Raw genomic sequence first — 21,127 nt, 5'->3', positions numbered from 1 at the left:
TTTCTTGGGCAAGAAACTTCATAAATACAGAGTTCCAGTACTGCTGTTGAGGGCTGTAAGTTACAAACACTGTATTTAGTTGGGATCCAATGTTTGAATTCGTGATTTACAGTGTGGTACTGACAGTAAAGATGAGATCTTAATACCTCTTTTGAGAGCAACGTTTTGTATACAAATTCAGGTTGTGACTTGACAAAAAAAAAAATCTGATGGAAATAAAGCTCTTTAAATACAGGCGTGCTGTCAGTTTGAAGAGGCCTTTCCAGCGCTGTTCTAGACTGAAAACCTCTTCTTCACAAAGGAAAAAAAAGTTCCTGTCTGTCAACCATTTCATCAGCTTGCAAAGAGGAAAATTTCAAGTTAGTGTTTACTGAAAAGACTTGTCAGGAAATGCTCAGGGAAAGGCGCTCTGGTCTCCCCCTCCCCATTCTTCCCCAAACCCTACAGTCCTGGTGTTTCTTGTGGTAGGGGATTTAATAGGCTCTGCACCTCTCCAGTGGAGAAGAATGAGTGCAGGCTGCAGTTCTTGGTCTGGCAGCAGCATTGTTCATTCAGGAAATTCCCCCACGTAGGGATAAAGCATTTCTCTCGGTATGAGAGAGCTCCAGACTAAATCAGGAACTGGCACATACCTTGATCTGAAAACTGTGGCATGGTTTTGACATAATAGGCTTATTAAAAATGTGGAAATAATTGGGGATACGTGTATGACTTAATTCCTTTGTCAGGCAGGAGCTAAGGAAAGCTGCTGTGTGTGTCTCTATGATGAAGTCTGCCTCTGAAGTGCACCCCCTAAAATTAATGACACTTCTTGACAAAGATCACACATTTTTTATTTCAGATGGTTTTAAATTTTTCTTAATATCTTTCATTTTAATATCCCAGGGACACATCTGCTGCTGTCCTTGAGATGCTCTTCCAATATTGCTGACTACAAATGACCTAAAGTCTCTTTTTTTTGTTTGTTTGTTTTGGTTTGATTGGCTTTGTTTGGGTTTTTGTTTTTGGTTGGTTGTTTTTTTTAACGTGTCAGAGCAATATCTACATTATAAAACACAGGAAAAAGTGCCTTATTGCTAAGTGACGGTATTTTGCAGAGCAATGACTGATCCTCTGATTTAGTCACGTCCAGAATTTGGCCCTAAGTGAGAATTGGCAACGATACTGAATGAATTACTTGCTTTCTGGAAAATAGCTTTCCCATATAATCTTTGGGAGAAATTTTACGGAAGAAACCTGACTTTATATCTTGGTAGCAGACTTACTCACAGTATAAAATTTGGTTTCATGGTTTGACAGTTTTATTTGAATTATTTCACCGAGGTCGCTTTTCTTTCTCCCTGTGAAACTCAGTGCTGACATAGCAGATGGGTGTATCTCCAGTAGACTCAGAACGATCTATAACAGCAGTGATTTCAGCACACCGAGTAACACTGAAATGGCCTCACTGGTGTTTTGGGTAGCGCATTACAAGAATTAAAAATAGAAATTAATGATATTGAATGTTTTTATTTTGAATTAGGCTTTGTTCTCATCTGACTTGGTTATTAATTTACTGGATAAATTATTTGGTCTTGACTAACGTTGATGTGGAGGTCTCTGAACACAGCGTATTGATCCTTTCTAAACTCTCATGCTCCTGCTGTTGCTCCTTATTTTAGATGTTTTCGACCAGATCGAATTTCTGCTTTTCCCCTTACAGACACATTTATTTTTCAGTGGAACAGCTGAAAGCATGATCCCTATTTAAAAAAAAAAACAACAAAAACCCCCCAAAAAACCAAACAAAAAAAAACCCACAAAAAACACCTTTTTTTTTAAAAAAAAAAGAAGTCTTTATCCCCTTCTGAAATTGCTAGAGCAGGCTTCTATGACAAGGCATGTACACAGGAGGAAATCTTTATTTAATGTGTTGCGTTACTCCGTTTTACCTAAAATACCCCTGGAAGCAGGGTAGTTCTTCTGATAACCACCACAGGGTGAGAGGCTTCCTTCTCGAATGAGCATTGTTACGAGTATCAGACGTTCCTGAATGTTGGAGCTTGTTTTGGTGAGAAGAAGAAATGTTTATTCCATTCCAACTTGTTTTACCTGGCGTGAACATTGCTATTGGAATTCATCTCAAGTACAGTACTGCTGTTCCTATGTGGCTGGTGTTTTTCAAGGAAATCATAGGCCTAAAAATAGTCTGCATAAACAACAGTAAGAGGTTTGTACTTTCAGTTCCAGGTTTTAGCAATATCTTGTTGTTATTTTCTAATTGTCAGTTTCCAAAATCCATTAAGCTGATTAGCAGAGTGTTTAAAAACAAAACAAACAAACAAAACCCCCAAAACTAAAAATTCCATCTCTCACGGAACCTTGCATGAAATGTTGTGCTTAGATAAACTCAGTACAGAAAGGCTGGGTCACTGTAGTCACCACCTTGGTATCTTTATTAACGTTTTATTTTCTCAACATTTGTCAAGCATCGACCAACTGGTAAATTGTTGCATGATTCTGAATCTTTGCTCTGTGTAGAGAAATAATGTGGAAACACACATACTCATTGGATTTCATAGTTGTGCATATTCAACTTCCTCTGTGTACTGAACAAAAAGCTTTATTATTTTTCCTATGGATTAAAGAAAATAAAAATAGATTGTTTAACAGCCTGGAAGAAATGATGAAAAAATCGAGCTTGCAAATTACAGTACACTCTCTGCCATCTATTCTATCCTTGTGTAGCTATTTCCACATCACCTTTCCTGATGGAAATAAATCTTTATACTTTGCCTTGTAGCATATTTATCAAGATACGTTTTAATGTGGTTTAAATTCTGTTAATTTGGACTGAACAATAATTACTTTTCTTTCTCTCTGGAACAAGATGGTCATCTGTCCCTGTTTGAGGGGTCAGTTGGGAAGCAGGGGGGAAGGCCTGGCTGATTTTAATGAGGGTTTGATTTCTGCATTGTCAATCTGGGACTTGTCTAACTCTTCCACCCTTTAAATTGCTGCCTGTGACTGGAGGTAATGCACCTTTGGAGTGCCTACCTGTGCAGGGATCAGAAGGGAAGGCTCACCTTTTCTGTATGGCTTCTGCTTCGTAAAAACAATTCTGCAAAGGGATTTAAAAGGAAACTTAAAGGCTATCGGTTTTAAGACTATGATTACTCATTACTATTAGGGGTGAAGTTAACTGCAGGGGCACTACTAGATCTCCTAGCAGGACTGAAAGGAAAGGTCTGCATCCTGAAGCTGCTACTCTGCTGTGGCTTTGGGTCTCATAGTAACACAACTAAACTGAGTTAACAAATGGGTTGCTTGAAATTTTTTGCTCTTCAGTTGAAGTGAAAGATGGTTAGGAGATTCCAGTTAATTGGTAAAAACACTTTAAAGACTCCAGGATATACTGTTTAGGTAGTGCCTGCTGAATTTAAGTAAAATATTTTTTTATATATACACCTATTTCACCTACTGCTGCCACTTCTCCAGAAAGTAAACAGAAATACTGGTACCTGAAATTGCCAGAAAAATCTGTATTCCCCCTCAGTTAACTGAACTTTGAATAAAATCAGTTCAGGGTCTTACTTCAGTAAAAGAATCACAGTGACAATAAGTTTTGAAAAATACTAATCTTTATGGAAAATGACATGGGGACGATTGCTTGAGTCATTGTCTTAGTGTTACAGCAATAGCAGATTATATTGTACAGTTTATACCAATAAATTACCTCAGTTGAACTACTTGTACATTTGTTAACGGAGGGAGTGGAGCAGGAGGAGGTTGGAATGAAATTACTGCTCCCGATTAATAAAGCTGCAGCTTTGGCCCTCTGCAGGGTGCTGGGAGGAAATGCAGGGTTTAGTACACACCCGTGAGGAGAGATGGAGTTGTGTTCAGCATTTCATTAATCTGAGGGTGTTAAAATATAGCACCTCTTCTCTGAGAACCTGTTGGTTAATAAAGCATTATAGTTTGTCTGCTTGGAGAATCAAAAGTTAAATCTCTTTCTTTCCTCTCCCCAGTTTTCTAGACAAGATTGACATAGTCAAACAAAATGAGTATACGCCGTCTGACCAGGTAAGGGGACTTTCATTAAGAAGTTACATGATATTTGTCTGCCCTTTCTGGTTTTGTGGATAACTATCTTGTGAGTTGCCACTTCTGGCACTAATAGAGGTATTACCAGTTACTGTACCTGCTTAGCATTGCAGGTAAAATTGCTTTGTCATTTGGATTGAGAGTAGTTTATACATGTAAATGTACTATGAAATGAGAATCTGCCTAGATTTAAGCCTGACACTAAAACTCAAACATCCATTAGAATGAGTAATTTGTAATATTTTCCCTCCTTGCTGAATAATCATCACATGCTTTTTTGATGTAAAGTCAAAGTATCTTTGACAGTTCCACTGGCTCCCACTGTAAACCAGGGTTTGTAAGAATAATCTTGTTGGAAGATTTTTTTTTTTTTTAAATCAGAATTGGACTTGTAGTTTTCATTTTGTCACAGAGAATTGGAGGATCTTTACCACTAAATCCCCCATGTAAAAGCATGTGTATATTCCAGACTTTCTGCCCATAAATAATGCATCTAGCAAACTTCTATAGGATAAATAACAAAAATCCATGCTAACGTCCCAGAACTTTTGCAGATGATACTGATGAGGAGAGAGCAGTTTGTATCCTTTAAAGTCGTTGAAGAATATATTAATTATTAATGTTTTCAAAAATTTGAGTTCTTTTAAAAGTGAGGCTTTCTTGTCCCTGAAATAATTCCGTTTTCAAGAAACAAAACACTACAAATGAGGTTATTATAATTCAAGTTTGGAGATTTGAAACTTGAAGAGTCAGGTTTATGTTGGAAGTGAAGGGTGTCAGGAGTTTAACTTGTATTTACTTACTATATAGCACTCAGTAAAGTACTTACAATTTACTGAGAGGAATTACTTTAAGGTATTTCATTAGTTACTAAAGTAAAATGATTACGTGCTTCTGCTGCTGGAAGCAAACACAAATATTTACAGTGCTTGTTTAGGACCACTGGCTGCATTGAAAGCCCCCACAAGTATATGGTAAAACAGGATTGTCTTCTCTGATCTCTCATACAATAATCAAATCCCTTTCTTTTGTTTGTTTTCTTTTGTTTTCTTTTTTTTTTTCCATTGAGGTGATGAGTGTTTTGGTTTTGTTTTTTTTTTTTTCTTCTTTTACCATCATACTTGTGTTGGTTCCTAGAGATACAGAGCTCCACAGAGCCCAGATTTCCAAATCTGTTTATGTGTATTGGAGCATTTGACTTTCCAAACTGCTTCAAACACAAGTCAGAACAATGTCTAAATATATACATATTCCAATCACAGTATTAAAATAGCTGGACAATGATAACTTACTATCAGAAAACTGATGTTAAAATATAGCCATTTTGTTTAATGATTTAACAGAGTTGTATAACCTTTGGATTTCGTGTGGTTTTGACTTTGACTAACGAGTTTGGTACCTGTGCAGTAAGAACAGACCTTTAATTGTGCACATATTTTTTTTTTAGCCTGTTCTGTTTACATGATCTTGTCCACTGCAACTTTTACCATTTATCTGCTACTTAGACCCATTGTGAAAAACACAAAACCGTGAAGTCCTAAATTCTAAACTCTTCACTTGACTTTAGAGTAGTATTTTGTAGTTAGTTATCTTTGGACTGTGTACTCAGTCTGAAGCCTGTGCAAATTAGGTTCTTCTAGATCAGTTACCCTCTAGGCACCATACATGGCTGTCGCTGCTTTGCAGTACACAGTAAATAAAAATTTGGGTTTAATAGGATTCCGTACCACTTCTGAGCTACAAAACCTGAAATTGTTACAACTTCTCATGGTTGTTTTTGTCCCCATGGGAAATTTCAAATTTTATTTGTGAAAAGCCCAATTCCCCAATTCTTATAAGGTTTAAGTGGTTGAGCTGCCAGTTCTTTGTAGGAGAAAATGGAAAACTCTGAAATCTAGTCAATTGTTTTAATATCCAAGCACTGAAACATTTGGGGGAGAGGGGGATTTATCTTTTGGAGTTGAGAGTAGTTTGGTGATACTTTCAAGATCCTGTTTTGTGCCACTTCCCCAGAGAGATCTGGGAATGCGTCACCTTCCCTTCAGGGATGGTTCCACGATGCTGTGAACAATCAGTTCAAGTGGCCTGTGAAAGTTCCTTTCTGTTCCACACTTGGCAGTTAACAACCTGCTTGTGAAGATACACATGCTTTACAGGTTGAGCACACCCCCATGTGCACACACATTTTCAACATCAAAACCTTAAATTAAGCTCTGTGTGCTCTTATTTTGGTTTTGCAGAAGAGCACACGTGGTCTCAGCTGGGTAAAAGGGGTTTATTGCTGTTGTTGGATATATGTAGAATTATGAAGTATCTGTGTTGAATCAGCGACTTCCCCTCTGTGTTCTAGGATCTTCTCAGATGCAGAGTTTTGACATCAGGAATTTTTGAAACCAAGTTCCAGGTGGACAAAGTAAATTTTCAGTAAGTATCCTCATGGTTTTCCTTCTGTTTTTTCTTTGTTTCTTCTTTTTTTTTTTAATGCAGTACAGACAAACACCAGGGTGAATTGGAGGACAGACTACCATACAGACATTGAGACTGCTATATTTCTCAAGTTGATGTTTAATACAATGCAAGTTTTCCATTATTTTGAATTTAGTAGTCTGGCTTTAAAAAGAAATGCAAATTGGTGTGCAGTTTTCTGCTTCTGTTTTAAATTGCAAAGAACAAATGCTTTAGGTCTGTTTAATCCTCAGGAAAGGTATTGGTAAAGTTTATAGAGTGAAATATTTGACTGTGCTAGTTTATATAGTGAAACATTTGGCCAAAGACTTTGTACATTATCTAAGTAACAGAAAAAGCATGTTCTCTTTACTGTCCCAGGTTAGAAAGAGTGCTTGGCCAGAACAAAAACTGCTGAGATCAGCCTGGTCTTGCTGACATTAGATCTTCTGACATTAGATCATTGATACTTCTTTCAGCAAATGTCTTGGTGCAGGAGCTTTTTTAATGTCCTACCATGTAAGGGTGAAAATGAATCTTCAATGTACATACTTCAGAATTTCTTAGTCTTGAAGTGTAGGTGTTAGTGAAATTAATAATTACATTTTGTGATGAAAAGTTGCTTGCATATGTCAGTGGACTGTTACTTCTTCAGGTTCTCATAACCCTCCATTCCTTTTTGCTTCCCTGAAGTCCTAAGATTTCTTAGGTTTCCTGTTCACATTTTGGGGGGGGGGGGGGAACCCAAACACAAAATGTATTCTGAGTCGATTTCTGTTCTTTTTCTTAGTATGTTTGATGTTGGAGGGCAACGAGACGAACGCCGAAAATGGATCCAGTGTTTTAATGGTATGATTAGAATTTATGTTTGTCTTCTAGTTTTCTGCAACACTAATTTCTGTAGTATTTATTTTCTCACTATGTGAAAGCCACTTTCTTTGCCATGTAGCTTGATAAGGAATTATCTGAAGGGTGGTACAGGATGGCATTTTTCTTGACATGTAAACTTCTATAAGTGCATAGAACATCTTCAGAGAGAATGTATGTGGAAAGGAATTCAAGTTTGAAAACTTAAGACAGCTTGTCCATTTTCTTTGGCTCCCTCTCTTGGTTTAATTAGGGGGTTTGGTTGTGTGTTTGTGCATTATTTGCCAGCTATTTGAGTGTTAAATTCCCAGCTACAGTCTGTCTTCAAGTGAAGGTTTGCATATGTTTGTGCCTATAGAAAATACACAGTTATGGGATAATTAAAATATGCATAAAATCAGAATATCATTCTTTTATGCATAATTGCACCCACGTTGCTGTGTCATGGGTGCTTCTTTCCTGGTGAACAGCAACCCATTAATGCGGTGTGAGTAGGGAACATCTGGCCTGTTAGGCATGGTGTTGCACATAGCATGTACTTCCTCCTCTACAGCAGCATATAGTGTGGCCCCAAAATGCTCTCCTAGAATAGATTTATGGTAGAACTTACAAATTGGTGCTATTCTTCCCCTAAGGGGAAGGCCCTTAGATAGAACCGAACACCTTCGTGGAAGTAACCTGCCCGTAGGCTAGATAGATTCCTGCTGACATCGCACCAGCCTGGATGTGGGTAGGGCCTGAAATGTCTGCACACATTTTGTAAGATCTGGAGTCCTACACTCACATCCCAGGCAGGTCAGTTTAGCTGATGATCCTCTTCATTCCCATACCATTTAAATTAGGTTGTTTTGTGTATATCCTGAAGTGTTCACTACAGATGCTTATTTTACTCCACACAAGTTTACTTGAAGCTTGAGTGGGTAAAAAATTTGTCTTTTTCTTTGTGACGGGGACAAAATAATTTGGAAGGTGTGTAAAAGTCTGGGGTTTTGTAGGAAAATTATATTGGGATCATACAGAATAGGTGAAGGAGAAAGCAACTTTGAGTTCATCAAATTTTGCTATGGTTACTGTCACAGAACATTTTTTTCACACCTGAACATTTTATGTATGTGTGGAACTACTGTGCAGTATTTTCTTCTGTGCTATAAATAAAATATTTTTTGGGCTTTTACCTCTGTTCCTTCCTCCTCCTGTTACCTCATGATCTGACTCATCTCCTCAGCTGTTGATGTCTGAGCAGTCAGCATATGGGGTCTGGAGTGGCACAGCCACATCGGCACACAGCAGTCTGGGTCCTGTGGTGCTGGAAATACCTCCCAAGAAAGGGATAGGGGTCTCCCAGCCATACAGTAACTGCAGGAGGACCAGAGCAATTAGCCATGAATTCAGAGCTGTCTAGTATTTTTCTTATTACTATTCCCACAGATCAGAAGTGCCATTTGTCCTGAGGTCTTTCCCCAGGGATTTCCCTGTCCCATCTTGAAGGCAGAGTTGTGCCTTTTAAATCTTCTTCAAATTCTCCTCTTAGCTTTCTTCAGTTTCTGTCACTTCTGTTCCTTTCTTTTGCACTCTGTCAGCCTCTCCTCCATGGTCTGCTTTTCCTGTCTTTAGTGGTTTCTTTGCTTTCTTTTTTTTATTTCTGGTACTTAGAAAGCTGTCAGCAGTAGCATTTCAGCCTGTTCTCTTCGTGAAGCTTGAAAGTCTGGCAGCTTTTCATGGAACTTAGAGATTCCTGGTTATTTCTTCTGAAATTGGTAGTTTTGTAACTGATGGGTATTTCTTGATTTAGATGTGACTGCTATCATATTCGTGGTGGCGAGCAGTAGCTACAACATGGTCATACGAGAGGACAATCAGACCAATCGGCTTCAAGAAGCACTAAACCTCTTCAAGAGTATCTGGAACAACAGGTCTGTGAATTGAAGTTTAATTGTTCACATCACATCAATTAGTTGTCCTGTCTTATACTACAGTCAAGACGAGTGTGCTGGGCCTGGCTAGGACAGAGTTAATTTTCATCATAGCAGCTCCTGTGGTGTCAGCTCAGTTCTTTGCCCCAAAGAGGCCTGATAACACAGGCTGCTGTAGCTGTTGCCACAGTTTGCAGAGCACCGAGGCCGCCTCTGTTTCTCCCTTTGCTCCCCCTAGTGAACGGATTGGGAGGGGACACAACTGGGCAGATGACCCAGAGTAATGAAAGAGATGGTCCATACCTTAACGACATCGTGCTTAGCGATACAAGGGAAAAGAGCGGAGCTCAGGGGGTAGGCATCAGTGTACCCACAGGAGGTGCTGAGTGATGGCCTTTGCACCACTTGTTTTGTTTTCTTCCCTCTTCCACTTATCCTTCACTTACTAAACAATTATTATTTATATTTTTTTATCTCGACCTCCACATTTTCTTGCTTTTGTTCTTCCTTCCTCTTCCCCCATCTGCTGAGGGAGGAAGGGAGCGAGCGGCTGCGTGGTGCTTTGCTGCCCGCCAGCATTCCCCACGGCAGCGGCGTAGCCTGTGCTACTTGCTTCCCACAGCACAGTCCAAGAGTGTCTGGAACACAACTCCCTGCGTGTCGCATTGACGTCTGAGGCACTCACCTAACTGAAGCAAACTCTAGAGAGTTACAGTTGGTAGTTGCCTTACTGAGGCTGTTGAAGCAGTGGTTAGAGCAGCACAGTGAGGAGCAATGTGCTCACTGATTCCATGTATTTGGGTTAACAATGCAGGCAACTCTCAGTACCCATGTTAGAAACACACAAACTGAACTTGGGCTGTGTACACTCAGAATGACACTGTTGGATTCAGGTATAAAAGGAACCTGTCTGAATTACAGTATGCCATATGTCTGTTGTCTCCAGAAGGGGATGGTGTTTCCTTTTGTATGGTCCTAGTTTTGCCCTCTCAGAGTGTTTGGTTTCCATTTTCTACAGGTGGCTACGGACCATTTCAGTAATTCTTTTCCTGAATAAACAAGACTTGCTAGCAGAGAAAGTTTTGGCAGGGAAATCGAAAATTGAAGACTACTTTCCAGAATTTGCTCGCTACACTACACCAGATGATGGTAAGATTTTAAAGTTTCAGTAGCAATTTATAATTTTCTTGTTAATTGCTTTTGTAATGGTTTTGGTAATTTCATCTAAGACTTGAAAGCTCTTACATAGATTTAATCTTCGTTGTCTTTCAGCCAAATTGTAATGTCAAACTTGCAGTACTAATAAGGAGATAATCCTGTCTTCTCTACATCTAATATGTTAATTATAATCATGCCAAAATCCTGTGACTCTGCTGGTGTAGGCCACAGCACAGTTTGTCATGAATCTGTCCTCTGGACTCCCCCATGTCATTTCTCTAACCTGCCAAATGGCTGGTACTGTGGCCACTGTAATATTCCTTTGTTCTCCTCAAATCAAAAAGTTGTTATTTTTAGGTACTATCACCAAAAAACCACCTGTTTAACGAGATATTTTATTATTAATCAGCAACACCAGAGCCTGGTGAGGATCCCAGAGTTACAAGGGCCAAGTATTTTATTAGAGACGAGTTTCTTGTAAGTATTTCCTTCCTTTCAGTATTTCTTATGTGATTCTTCTCAAATGTAAGCTCTTGCACACCTTCTGCTATTGCAAAATGCCATCACTCTCTGTGGTGTTTATATTTAACATCCACACTGCATAAAACACTGTTACATTTAAGAGCTTTACTGCTGCTTCTTAGCTGCTCTTCGGATATTTGTTTGACACACAACATAATTAAATAGAATCACAGAATCCCAGACTCAATTGGGTGGGAAGGACCCTTCAAGCTCCCCCAGTATCCCCCCACCATGGGCAGGGACACCCCCCACCAGCCCAGGGTGCCCCAAGCCCCATCCAACCTGGCCTTGAACCTTGCCAGTGAGCAGCCCCAGCTTCTCTGGGCACCCTGTGCCAGGGTCTCCCCCTTCCCCAGGAAGGATTTCTGCCTCCCAGCCCCTCTTCAGCTGCCCGCCTGCAGCTGAAGGCCATTCCCCTGGGCCTGGCCCTCCCTGCCCTTGGCACCAGCCTTTATCCAGCTTTTATAGAGCCAGTTGAGGGGCTGAAACGGGCTCAGAGCTCTCCCCAGAAACAGCCTTCTCTTCTCCAGGCTGAGCCAGCCCAGCTCTCCCAGCCTGGGTCCAGAGCAGAAGTGCTCCAGCCCTCAGACCACCTTCTTGGCCACCTCTGGACTCACTCCAACAGCTCAGTATAGTTCTCGTACTGAGATTCCAGATCTGGATGCAGTACTCTGAAGGGAGGTCTCATAAGGCTGAAGTGGGGGTAGAGTACCCTCCCTCAACCTGCTGGTCACACTGCTAGGGATTCAGTCCAGGACACAGGTGGCTTTCTGGGTTGCAGTACATATTGCTGGGTCACGTTATGCTTCTCATCCCCCATCCCCAACAAGTTCTCCTCCTCAGAACATTTCTCCATCCATTGTCCACCCAGCCTGTAGTTGTGCCTGTGATTGCCCCAACTCATGTGCAGGACCTTGGCCTTGTTGAACTTCGCACAAGGCCACTTCTCCAGCCTGTCACAGTCCCTCTGGACAGCATCCCTTCTCTCCCATGTGTTGACCACACCACACAGCTTGGTGTTGTCGGCAGACTTGCTGAGACATCGTGAAATATCAGAAGAATTGGTGATAACCTCAAACAGAAAGAGGAGTGAAGTCCTACTGTTACTAATGGAGCCAGGTTTTTATTGCCTGCATCATTTCTAAAGATAAACATGAAGACTAACCAGAAGATGCATCCTCTGTAAAATAGTAATGTTCTTTTCCTATTCCCTTTCCTGTTAGTGGTCAGCTGAAGCTATAATAAACACAGATATTTAAAAAAAATAAATAAATCATTACAATTAATTCTAATGGTGAGCACAGCAATCAGTGGGTTCATTTTAAAATGGAGCAAAATAAAATGTTGAAGGAGGCTTTCTGTAAGCATAAAGTAGGGGCAGAAGCCTTGTACAAGAAGGCAAAATCCCACTTTCTTCACAGACCACTTGACTGGGAGTGGTTAAAGTCACCAAAACTGCGTATAAATAGTGCTTTGAGTTCTTGTTCAACTCTGAAATACCCTGTATGCAGTGACCTTTTCACCATATAATTCTTACCGTTATGAATATCATCTTTTAAGTGAGAATGAGAAATTGCAGGTGCTTTGCCTCTTAGTTAGAACTTTTGTAAACACAACTCACACATAGGTATCTTAACCTTCATTCAGCTGAGTTTTGAGAACATAGGGGTTTTCCCTGGTCAGTTTTTTTAACCCAGTATCTTTTACTTTCAACAGAGAATCAGCACAGCAAGTGGAGATGGAAGGCACTATTGCTATCCTCACTTCACATGTGCAGTGGATACAGAGAACATCCGGAGGGTTTTCAATGACTGTCGGGACATTATTCAGCGCATGCACCTTCGCCAATACGAGTTGTTGTGATGGAGAGCACTTTTTTCTGTGTTTTGGACTCCTTATTCCTTATTAAAAAGAAAAAAAACTACACCCTTGCCCACATAGGGTGGAAGAGAACTGTTTGAATCTCCCATTGATTTGCACCCCTCAACTTTTTTCTCCTTGCTGGACAATAGCAGCACTTCTAAGCTTGCCTCTGTACCCCTCGGACAGTTTGAGATGGCCCCTAACACTTAAAAGGCCATTTCCATGAGGATTCCCTAACACTGTTATTAACAAAAAAGAGAAAAAGCCCAAGGAAATAAAAACTAGTTAATTAAAGGCCCTGAATGTGGAGCACCTGAAAGAATTGGGGATTAAAAAATTAAAATGTAAAACAAAAATTGGGGAGAGAAAACTTTAGGTAATTTAGCACTGTTGTGGGCATAATCATATAACCCGTGATCTCCACCTTGTATCATTCACTGCATCAGACTAAAGAAGGTGCCAAGTCACAGACCAAGGTTGAAGACAGACACTTGAGTTTGGTTCTCTGACTGTAATGTGGCTTTGAACGGAAATACTGACAATTCTACAACAGACCTAGACAGTGCAAAAACCAACTGCTACCTTTCAGAAGGGTATTTTTAAAACCAGTCTTGGTGGTCTAAAGACAACCATGGACATTTATGAATTGAACTGCGTATGGCCTGTGATTGCAGAAAGAGTTAACCACACACTGTTTTCAGTTTGTCCACTGATGATCCCGTCTGCTATAAAAATCATTATCTGGACTGTAGTCCTCACAGTCTTTCCCTTCTTTTTCTTCTTCCCTCCCCTCATTTTTTATTTTACTGCTGGATTATTATTCTTGTACAGACTGTAAAATGTATTATTTTGTACAACTTTATTGAAAAAAAATAACTTGTAGAAGATCTTTGTGCCTTGATTATGGCTGTACCTGTACAATGAGCTAAGATGTAAGTATGTTTGATTGCGCTGTACAGCTTTGTCAACCCTATCTGCAGCATTAGCTCAAGGTAGGGAAAATTTATCTGTAGTTTAGTTTTTCTGGTTTATAAAAGAAGGAAAAATACTGTTTAGTAAAAAAAAAAAAGAAAAAAAGAAAAAAAAAAGAAAAAAGTACAAATTGTGCAAACTTAACCACTTTAAAAGTGAGGTCTTCAACAAGTGACCAGATGTTGCAGCATCATGCTTTTTAATTTTTAGCTTTAATTCATTTAAATCTCTATCCAAATGCAAAACATGGCTTGTTTCTACATAAACCAAATTTTGCTACAAATTATAAATGTTAGTCTTTGGTCATTCACAGTCCTTTTTGCTAAAGACAAAACCAGAACAATAACAGACGCGTAGGGCATCATGCAGGTCTGGTGACCATCTCTAGACTGGGCCAAATACCCCACCAACCTCCGCTTCTGCTGCGTGGGCGTACTGCTACCAGAGTGACAAGGTGTGCACTGCCCTTGGATTTGGCCACTGAATTCCAGTTTCAAATGACCTTTTTATTTCTCTTTTAATAAAGAGATCCTTTAGAACCTTTTTTGTTTTATATTAACTATATTATAAGTAGCTTAAAGTGAAGATGTGTGGATTTTTTCTTAAACTTGAATAATTTATGCAAATTATATGCTTAGAACAACATGTGGTACAGTAAAAAAAGAAGAAGAGCAAAAATCACTGTAGCAATAAGAGAGCATGTAATTTTAGTAACTACTACACTGCTTTATATTTTATACCTAGGTGTTTTATGTCTCTGTGAGTGTGTTACTTTTTCATGTGTCTAAACCTACGTGTACAATTTGTACAGAGTCAGAAATTACAGCTGTAATAACACATCTAGAACAGTGTTAGCCTATATTACTCAAACACCCCTGTTCCCCATTTCATTTACACCCCTAAACTGATCTGGATCGTACTGCAGTGACTTTAAAAGGAAAACAAAAGAAACAAAGCAAAAACCCAAACACCAAAATACTCGTGTCTCTGCCTTTCACACTAGCTTCCCTCCACCCAAGAGACTGTGTAAACGTTCTGGTTTTGGGAAGATGTCTGGTTTAAATTCAAATTGGGGTGTGGTCAGCGCTGTCTGTGCAGCTAGATTTGCTTCAGGTATCAGATGCCTTTTTAATACTAATAACTGCAACTGTCCAGAACTGTGAGTTTTCCTTGCTTTTGTGGCTAAAACCTTTAAATGAAACTCAATCACCTGGTCTGTTTCCATGTAAAGAGCAGGGACTTGATGGAGTTACTGTCTCATCTCTCTTCATGCAAAATTAGTAGCGATCTCCCAGAAGGACACTAAATCTGCTCAAAACTTTAGCTGCGGTTGCTACTTGTCTTTTGAACGTGATCTTTCCCGTCTGCAGGTTTAGAAAGGTGCCACCTGAACTTGGTAGAACTGCAGGAGAACGTGACCCAACATAGCCCCCTCCAGTTTAAGAATGTATCCAGTGCCTGTAGGCTAAGGGCTGGTGTTTCCACTAGGTAAGAATAGGACACGTGTAGTGGAAAGGAAATTCATTGTGAGCCTTAATTTTAAGTTATGGGAGCCAAAATCTTTAATTTCGTGCCAACCCTTATCTTTTTAAGCTTAGGAGGAGTTGGTGTAAACACCAAATTTGTAAATGGGGAAAACCTGTAGTTGTGTGAGGAATGTAATCTCTCCTCTGAGAGAAACAAAGCACCTCCATTGAAAACAAAAATAAACTTCTTCCTCTGATAATGAGAAGGATACATCATAACAATCAGCTCTGTAAGACAGCAACAGTTTAAGGAACGTAAAGCTTTATATGAACAGAAATGTTTAGGGGATGCTTTTTTTTTAAGTGAGGAAAAAAGGCAATTGTTTTGAATATGGTTGAGTTGCACAAGTATGGAGTGTGTGTGTGTGTCTTAATGTCTCAGTATTGCCTTTGTTAGTCTCTTTATTAGTCTATGCAGTTTGGTGGCCTGGTAAATGCAAGTCTTATTTTTAAAATAACAGCTTTTTTTTTTTTTAAATACAAAACCATAAAGCTTTAATGCTTGCTGTTTAATAAGTAACTGTGTTTTCTTCTGTCTCTAATTTAGTGGCCATAATTTGCAGTTAATTGAACCATTCCAACCTAATGCTTACCCATATTTCCTAGTTTTGTTTTATTTATTTATTTGAACTTCTTTGTTTTCACGATTGAGGACTTTCACTTCTGTCTCATTCATCTGTTTGGAAACTTCTGACCTTACAGCCAAAACTTAACTCATTCTATTCAGTATTCATCGTGATGCTGAAGTGTAAGATACCTGCAAATGTAAACACTACCACTTTTATTAATAAAAGCAAATACAGTGTTTTAGGGCACATTTGCATCACTATAGTTGAGGTTGTGTCAGTATTTCCATTATAAACCCATAGAGGGTCTATATCTTGGCACTAAATTGCCCTAAGCTAAACCTTTGCCATACAAGGCTTCTGTTCAAGCATGATTTGGTGGGTTGGTTTTTAAAGAGTTTCCAACACAAACTCTTGTTTCTGTTTTAAGTTATACAACTGTTTTGTTGGATGGGGGTTGATTTAAAAAGAAGAAAAAAAAAAGCAACAAAAATAACAAACCTGGTTCAAGATTGCTTTGGCACTTCTGTAACTCAGCAGTGGTTTTGATTTTAAAACATAACCTTTGGCAAGCCAGTAACCTACAATATGGTCTGATCACTTTGGGTATTTTGTAAAAATAATAATAAATTGTAGAGATGTTGTGGTTTCAAAATCAGCTACTGTGCATTTGCAGTAACTTATTTCAACCCAAGAACTCGTAATAATTTGTACATCAGTACACATACTGAGCAGCCTTGCAATGCAGTAGAATAGTGGTAACTCCTGAAGGGTTTTTCTTTGGTTTTGGGTTGTGTTATTTTTTTTTAACAATGTGGAGAGGCAAATCCACTACAGACTAAAAAAAGATCCAGCTGCTTCTGAAAGCATCAAAACCTGCTCTCTTAGAGGCTGAAACTGGAGCTCTGCAAGTTACTGGGAGCAGACTTTGATGCAAAAGCATATGTAGGCATGCTGGATCAGTTGTCATAGACAGGAGCCCTGAGGGCTTATCTTCATTTATCTGAAAACTATTTTGAATCATGGCATCAAGGATAGGACTTAACTTAGAGTATGTCATTAACTCCAGAGGAACTGAAGATAATTCTGTTTCAGTGTGTTGCACATAATTGATATCTGCAGGATAATTATCTTTTGCCAGTAAATCTATGCACAGAAATATTAATGTTCATCACTTTAGAGTCCAAGCACCTTGTAATTAGTTGTGGCGCGGTGTTCCTGTAAATGATGTAGGATGTTTTGTGCTATATCCTTTTCCACTGTCAAAAATTATGTACCAGGAAAACCAAGATTTAAACCAATTACACAGGAAATTGTCCACGGATACGGAGACAGACCCCATGACAGCCGAGTACCGGTCCAGTGCCTTAGTGATAACACTGTTGGTGGTTGGTGCTATACAGATGTCTAAGATCGATAAAGTAGTTGTAAGTTATAAAATGATGCATCTTATTCTGGAAGAGAGTAAGTTCTCTTCTTTCCCCGACTATATCTAATATGCTGTGTGTATTTCTAACGATGCCAGCACTTGCAAGACCTCTTTGTGTAAGTAGACAGTAAAATTCCTACTGACTGTAAGAAGCAGGATCGGGGCCATAGATAGATGTCAGCTCAAATCTCACCCAGGAACACATCCTCGTCCCTAAAATATACGCTGAGTTTGTGAAACAGCAAAAATATTTACAAGCAAACATCTGTTTGCAGTGCAGAACCAAAACTGTACCCTTCTTCCTCAGCTTGATATTTCTGAAAAGTCATCCATTGGGAAAAAGTCTGTTCTAGGACAAACTTTGAGGTGTCTTTGCAAATAAGTAAGCTACAAGGGAGATTTCTGAACTGCCAACAAAGCCGCTGCACTGAAAAAATCTCTGGTGACTGACAAGATGGACATTTCAAGACTGAACCTATTTTAATCCTGGTCATAACGAGTTAGCTTAAATACTGTGAGTGGATATGTTTCAGTTACTTGGTAGGTCAACTGCTTTAGAGTATTTTACTGTATTGCAGAGATTGCTAAATTTTCAGCCATGAGTACTGGCTTAATAATGAATTTGTTTTCAACCCTGAAACTCCTTGTATTAAAAGTTAAAACTGCTTTTTGCCCTGTCTACTTTTAATGTACTGAGCTGAGCAAAATGGGTGCAGTTTAAAGCACAAGTCTGCTTGGAAAAGCAATGTGGAAGGCGGTGGGGAGGCAAACCAATCTCACTGCCATAAACAAAAATACGAAGGTGGGTTTTTTTTCCCCTAACTTCACGTCCTATAAACTTAGCCTGGTTCTGTGGAAAAAAAATAGGGAGTTCTTCTCCAGGTAAATAGCAGCAAGTGCTCAGTGATACCTCTGCAACAAGGGGCAACTAACCAAATATGTCATAGATAGTTTTTAAAGAAAAAACAACCCTACCAAACCAGAATTTACAGGTTTTCCTAATTTTTTTCACTTAGGGAGTCTGCCTCGAAAATAGTTATTTTAATGACAGGACAAAACAAAGCCTTTAAATGTTGTCCCAAAGAATGAATGATACTTTTTTGAGGGAAAAGATGCTGACATTAGGGGTTTTGTATGTAACAAGATGCTGTCTAAGGCTGGGGTACCAGTAGACAAATGTAAACAAATTCAAAATTAAAATGTGAATGTATCTCTTCACTTTAATTTACCCAGTTGTTTTATTGAATGAGCTGGCTAATACTTTTTTTCCTTTTAATACACTACTCTTGTTTAGAGAAAGAAGTGGCCTATGACAGGTACTAATGTCAGAAATACCCTCAGTTCTGTTGTGTTATGCAAACTAATGTTTTAAGGCTGTGAATTTTACATGAATTATTACTAGTGAAGTACAATGTTTCTGTTTGTAGTTTTCTGGTATTTGATGTGACTTTGGAATTGTGCCGCTCGTGCAGCTGAGATGTTAATGAGTGTGAGCAGAGATCAGGCAGAGAAAGAAGCTGCTGTGTTACAGGCTATGAAATGCTGCATCAGGCTGTGACTGGAGGGCACCCGTGCCAGTTCTTTTCCCGATGTTACCAGTTTTCTGTTGGCAGATCAGAAGAGCTTTCACAGAAAGGCCAGTGAAGGGGTCAGGTGATAGACCCAAATATGTGTCCGCCTAAGACCTTGAAGTACTAATGAAAGGTATTTCAAACTGGTATTAAGCTCGAGCTGTGTGAGATGCTGTGTCTTTCCTGATGTGTGTGTGTGATGATTTATATGTTTCTCAGTATTTTGAATCTCCATCCCCTTTTTGCTCGAAGGCACAACATCCAAATTGCAGTAACAGATTGCATGAAAGTTTTGGTGCTAACCTTGAGTTCTGTCTCCCACAGGGCAAAACTCTGCTGGGCTACAAAGCTCCGTCTATTTAAGACAGAGAAGCTCAGTGCTGCCACAATGTCTCTTGTTAAAGTATTTGTGATTTAAAACTAAGGGAGAGCTTACAACCAGTTATTCTGGCCAACAGCATGGCCCAAAACCTGCTAACTTTGGATTCAGCTACTTTCTTCTGTTCTCACCCCCCTGCCCTGCCTACTCTTGTAGCATATATGGTTGATACAAGAGACTAGAGCAGCTATGAAAGAACGTTGTGGGACAACCTCACTGAGAGTTCTAAGGAACTAGGGAAAGGTAGATAAACAAGACTCCTCAATCCATCACCTTGGAAATGAAAAATGTATTTATGGGGGAAATTCTTCATTCCCCAGGTAAGTGACAAAGTTTTGGATCCTTATACAAATTCTCAAGGTCAGAAAATGTATTCTCTAGAAGGCCAGGATATCTCCAACTAAGGAACCGCCAAAAAATGTGCTTACTACATACGTTATAGAACCAGGAGATACTTCAGTGAGGTAGAAGTTTAATGATCACTATACACATCAACTGGAACTTGCTTTGAAGCAAGAAAATGTTTCCACTACAAGCTTGTGCAGAAGAGTACTTGGGGTGCTGTAAGGCTACACTTTTAAGCAATCCACAGTATATAAATGTAATTCTGACTTTTTAAGCTGATGTTTTAAGGAGTCTAGAATGATGCTATGTCAGCAACCTAAAAATACTGTTTTGTCTCAGAATACTTCTCAGCTACCTAGCAAAGTGTCATGGTGTTCAGTGGCTGGAATAACACTGCTGCCAGTAAGTGAGTGTCTCGAGGTACAAACCAAAATGTCTAATCCTGAGGTTCTGCTTGAGCAGGAAGAACTCCTTAGCCAAAACTCATTAGTTTAACTTGATGCTGCTGTAATTTCCTACTCAATTTGAAAGTTATTACCTTATCTCTAGTTGAATGTATGGGCTGATTTGTAAAGGGCTAAAAATTCTAAAAGAATTTGTAGATGACAAGGAGCAAAAACAATTAGCATACAGAGAATGCCAAGGTGGATATTTTTAAAAACAGATGAATAAATGGCAAACAGTTTTGCTGGAAGTTGGCTCTTCTGTTCGGGATTTTTCTTTTATTCTAGGAAGGAACCAAATTATGTTGGATTATTTCATCAGCTGTATTCTATTTGGCCCTTCTTTAGGTGGGAAATCTTGAAACACAGTTGCTAAGTAATTTAGAAACAAATTTTGATAGCTGGATGGAATTGAAATTTGAGCATTTGATACTTGGTTTATTCTTTACTCACTTAGAAAAGTCATTCCCAACCTTCATTTCTGTTAAAAAAAAAATATTAAAAAAGCACTAGTTTTCTACATTTCTCTAGATCTGGCTTTTCTTCATGCATATCTACTTTCCAGGATGCCTTTACTGCTTCTTTAAAGCATGCAGCTGAAACTCTGAGGCCACCCTTCTTAGTATATATATTGGGCTCAAAATTGTATCTTGGCTCATTGCCTCATCAAATCTCATGAGATGGGAATTGAGACTCAAGAATATCTTCCACACAAAACATAGTCAAATATGCATTTAGGGAAAAATATTGTTTCATGCATTTGTTGGGTAATAGAATCTTTCAAGGCCATTAAGGTAAATTGAACTGCTTTTCCTTATGAACATTTTACCAAAGCTGAAAAAACACACATCCATATGGGAGAATAAGCTAAACCCAAGAAGGCGACCAACATTATTTTCATTCACAGTTGTAAAAGTTTAGTTTGCAAAATCGATCTCTGGTATATTTAGTGTTTCATCACAGTTTAAATGATACCTCGAAACTGTTGGTTTTGATCTGACTTTGCCTCTTGTTTATTGACATGAAGTGGGGAATGCTTGGA

General features: G+C 39.1%; 1 protein-coding gene across 1 annotated transcript in view; it reads left to right on the top strand.

Annotated features, from left to right (window-relative positions):
- The window catches only part of GNAS (GNAS complex locus), a 99,429-nt gene extending 82,915 nt beyond the window's left edge, over positions 1-16,514 (top strand). Inside the window, exons 6-12 of the mRNA XM_084271767.1 lie at positions 4,011-4,065; positions 6,437-6,510; positions 7,322-7,380; positions 9,191-9,311; positions 10,330-10,460; positions 10,879-10,946; positions 12,708-16,514. Coding sequence (XP_084127893.1) covers positions 4,011-4,065; positions 6,437-6,510; positions 7,322-7,380; positions 9,191-9,311; positions 10,330-10,460; positions 10,879-10,946; positions 12,708-12,854 — 655 coding nt within the window. The 3' untranslated portion in view covers positions 12,855-16,514. The remainder of the gene's footprint in view (positions 1-4,010; positions 4,066-6,436; positions 6,511-7,321; positions 7,381-9,190; positions 9,312-10,329; positions 10,461-10,878; positions 10,947-12,707) is intronic.
- Positions 16,515-21,127: the final 4,613 nt, after the last annotated feature.

This window comes from Gallinula chloropus, assembly GCF_964237585.1.
Source record: "Gallinula chloropus genome assembly, chromosome: 16".
Taxonomy (NCBI): Eukaryota; Metazoa; Chordata; class Aves; order Gruiformes; family Rallidae; genus Gallinula; species Gallinula chloropus.
The sequence above is the reverse complement of the archived record's forward strand: the minus strand, read 5'-3'. Positions and strand labels throughout refer to the sequence as shown.